Source organism: Alexandromys fortis, unplaced genomic scaffold (genome assembly GCF_014885135.2).
Source record: "Alexandromys fortis isolate MF-2015 unplaced genomic scaffold, M_Fortis_MF-2015_v1.1 scaffold_271, whole genome shotgun sequence".
NCBI lineage: Eukaryota > Metazoa > Chordata > Mammalia > Rodentia > Cricetidae > Alexandromys > Alexandromys fortis.
In genome coordinates this window covers 1,367,569-1,370,653 of record NW_026068156.1, presented here as the reverse complement: position 1 = coordinate 1,370,653, position 3,085 = coordinate 1,367,569, and the positions used below count along the sequence as shown (strand labels likewise).

The 3,085-nt window shown below is 43.1% G+C and overlaps 1 protein-coding gene across 1 annotated transcript in view; it reads left to right on the top strand.

Moving 5' to 3' along the window:
* Positions 1-2,160, top strand: part of LOC126491634 (vomeronasal type-2 receptor 116-like) — a 58,108-nt gene extending 55,948 nt beyond the window's left edge. The window contains exon 6 of the mRNA XM_050127436.1: positions 1,244-2,160. Coding sequence (XP_049983393.1) covers positions 1,244-2,160 — 917 coding nt within the window. The remainder of the gene's footprint in view (positions 1-1,243) is intronic.
* Positions 2,161-3,085: the final 925 nt, after the last annotated feature.

The window sequence follows — 3,085 nt, the reverse complement described above, 5'->3', positions numbered from 1 at the left end:
GGGGGAGGGAAATGGGAGGCTGGGAGGAGGCGGAAACTTTTTTTTTCCCATTCTCAATAAAATAAAAAAAAAGAAAAAAAATACCATTACAAGGAAAGAAGTTGAGTGATGGAGGAAGGTCATGGGTTAAAAAATAAAGAAACTGCTTGGCTGGCCCTCATGGGTTAAAACATAGGTGGGTGGAGTAAACAGAACAGAATGCTGGGAGGGAGAAGTGAGCTCAGCCTTGACAGCTCTGCTCTCTGGAGCAGAGATGCCATGCTCCCCTCTCCCGGGCAGACGCCATAGCTCTGCTCTCTGAGGCAGATGCAATGAAGCAAGCTGCCAGGTCAGACATGCTGAATCTTTCCAGGTAAGACCGGTGCTACACAGTTTATTAGAGATGGGTTGACTGGGATATCAGAATTAGCCAGTAAGGGCTAAAGCTAATGGGCCAAGCAGTGTTTAAATGAATACAGTTTGTGTGTTGTTATTTCGGGGCATAAGCTAGCTGGTGGCCAGGGTGCCGGGGACATAGCCCCACCACTCCTATTACTACACTTGAGAAACTCCTTAATAACTCACTAAACTTATATTGAGAGAGAGAGAGAGAGAGAGAGAGAGAGAGAGAGAGAGAGAGAGAGTGTGTGTCCAGGAGTGTGGCTGTGCATGTGTCATGGAACAAAGATGGAATTGGAGAGTCAGTCATCACCCTCACTTTGCTTGAGATCACATTTTTTCACAGATGCATTAGCCAGGCCAGATTCCCCACAAGCTCCTGGAAAATATTGTCTGTCTCTCATCTTATAGTAGGGGTGAACTGGGATTATAGATGCTTGTGCTACAGCATCAAGTTTTTATGTGGGACCTAGGAATCCAGACTCAAATCATCAGGCTTGAGCAACAATTCATTTACCCAGTGAATCAGCTTTCCCCAGCCCAGGAAATATTTCATGTGAATTCAATATTGTGACCAAATTGAAGATGTATATTGTAAGTAAGTATGTAAGATTCTAGAATGGGGAAAATAATGATATCAGAATCTTTTAAACAACACAGAATTGAATTAAGAGGAGAAACTGTAGCTTTGTTCATGTCACATTGCAGGAAATACACGGTAGTCATATAATTCCCCATAAAGCATTCTTTCATTTGATTTTCTGAAGTAACAAGGGATATTTATTAGGCTAAACTACTCAAATGAGTGGAGAAAGTGGACAAAAGAAAACTAACCTGAAATAACAAATATACATGCTTTCACCAGATGCAGATCAGTGTGTGAAGTGTCCAGATCATCAATATGCCAACACAGACAGAAACCATTGCCTGCAGAAATCTATGACTTTCCTGGACTATGACGATCCCCTGGGGATAGGTCTGTCATGCATAGCCTTGTACTTCTCTGCACTGTCAGCTCTCATTCTTGGGATCTTTCTGAAGCAGCAAGACACTCCCATCGTGAAGGCAAATAACCGCACTCTCAGCTACATCCTGCTCATCACCCTTAACTGCTGTTTTCTCTGCTCTTTTCTCTTCATTGGCCACCCCAACACAACCACTTGCATCCTGCAGCAGACCACATTTGGAGTGTTGTTCACTGTGGCTGTTTCCACCATCTTGGCCAAAACTATTACTGTGGTTCTTGCCTACAAGGTCATTGCCCCAGGAAGAAGAATCAGGTGGTTGTTGGTAACACGGGCACCTAACTTCATTGTTCCCGTCTGCACCTTCATCCAGATTATCTTGTGTGGGGTCTGGCTGGGAAAATCTCCCCCCTTCATTGACACAGATGCACACTCTGAGCGTGAACACATTATCATCCTGTGCAACAAGGGCTCAGTCACTGCTTTCTACTGTGTGCTGGGATATCTGGGAGCTCTGGCCTTGGGAAGTTTCACTGTGGCTTTCCTGGCCAGAAACCTACCTGACACCTTCAATGAAGCCAAGTTCCTGACATTCAGCATGCTGGTGTTCTGCAGTGTCTGGGTCACCTTCCTTCCTGTCTACCACAGCACCAAAGGGAAGATCATGGTGGCTGTGGAGGTCTTCTCCATCTTGGCATCCAGCGCAGGGCTCCTAGGTTGTATCTTTGCCCCCAAGTGCTACATCATTTTGTTCAGACCCCAAATGAACTCTATTCAGGGGCTCAGGAACAAAATACATTATAGGTACAAAGCTTAATAACTTTAGTATTAACTTTAATGTTAGCACATGAACTATATTTCATTAATACATATTCATACGTACATTTTGTTACTAATCATCTCCCTCACAAACTGATACCAGATCCCCTCTATAAACCTCTTCCTCTTTCTTCCTTATCTTAAAGCAATGCTCATTTCTATACTCATGTCTGTGTTTCTCTACCCCCTGCCTTTTCCCACCTCACCTTCCATACTTTCACTCCTCTCTTGGACACCTTCTACTTTCAGGCTGAGAAGAGAGAGAGAGAGGGAGGGAGGGAGGGAGGGAGGGAGGGAGAGAGAGAGAGAGAGAGAGAGAGAGAGAGAGAGAGAGAGAGAGAGAGAGAGAATGGCAGCTCCCTGTGGTATTTATACTCATGACAATGGCTTAAGTCACCAAATTTAATAATCTCTGGTTCCAAAATTTTCCTTTTAAATGTCATGACTTTCTTCTACTTTAAGACTGAAGAAATGCCACTGTGAATATGCTCCATATTTACTTTATCTATTCACCTGCTGATGGATATCTTGGTGCTTCCGTTACTTATCACCATGAAAGTGAGCAATAATCATGGATGTGCAATTATCTCTGTAGTTGCATCTGGGTATATATACTTGGAGTGGTATGGTGGATTGAATGGTACTTCTTCTTTTAATTTTGTTAAGAACATCTGCACTGTTTTCTACAATGGCACAAACATCCTACTAAACATGTAACAAAATTCATTAAGGAAAATATAAGGCGCGGGGTCATCTTTCTAAGGAGACAATGAACTTCTGGCGCTGACTTTTCCTGTGATCAAAGCTGCTGCTGAAATTCACCACTACTACCTCTTCAAAATTCAGGAGAGACATACCAACTAGGAGAGGTGTGACTACAAGCACAAAACACAAGAAACATAAGATAGGAAGTCAACATAATT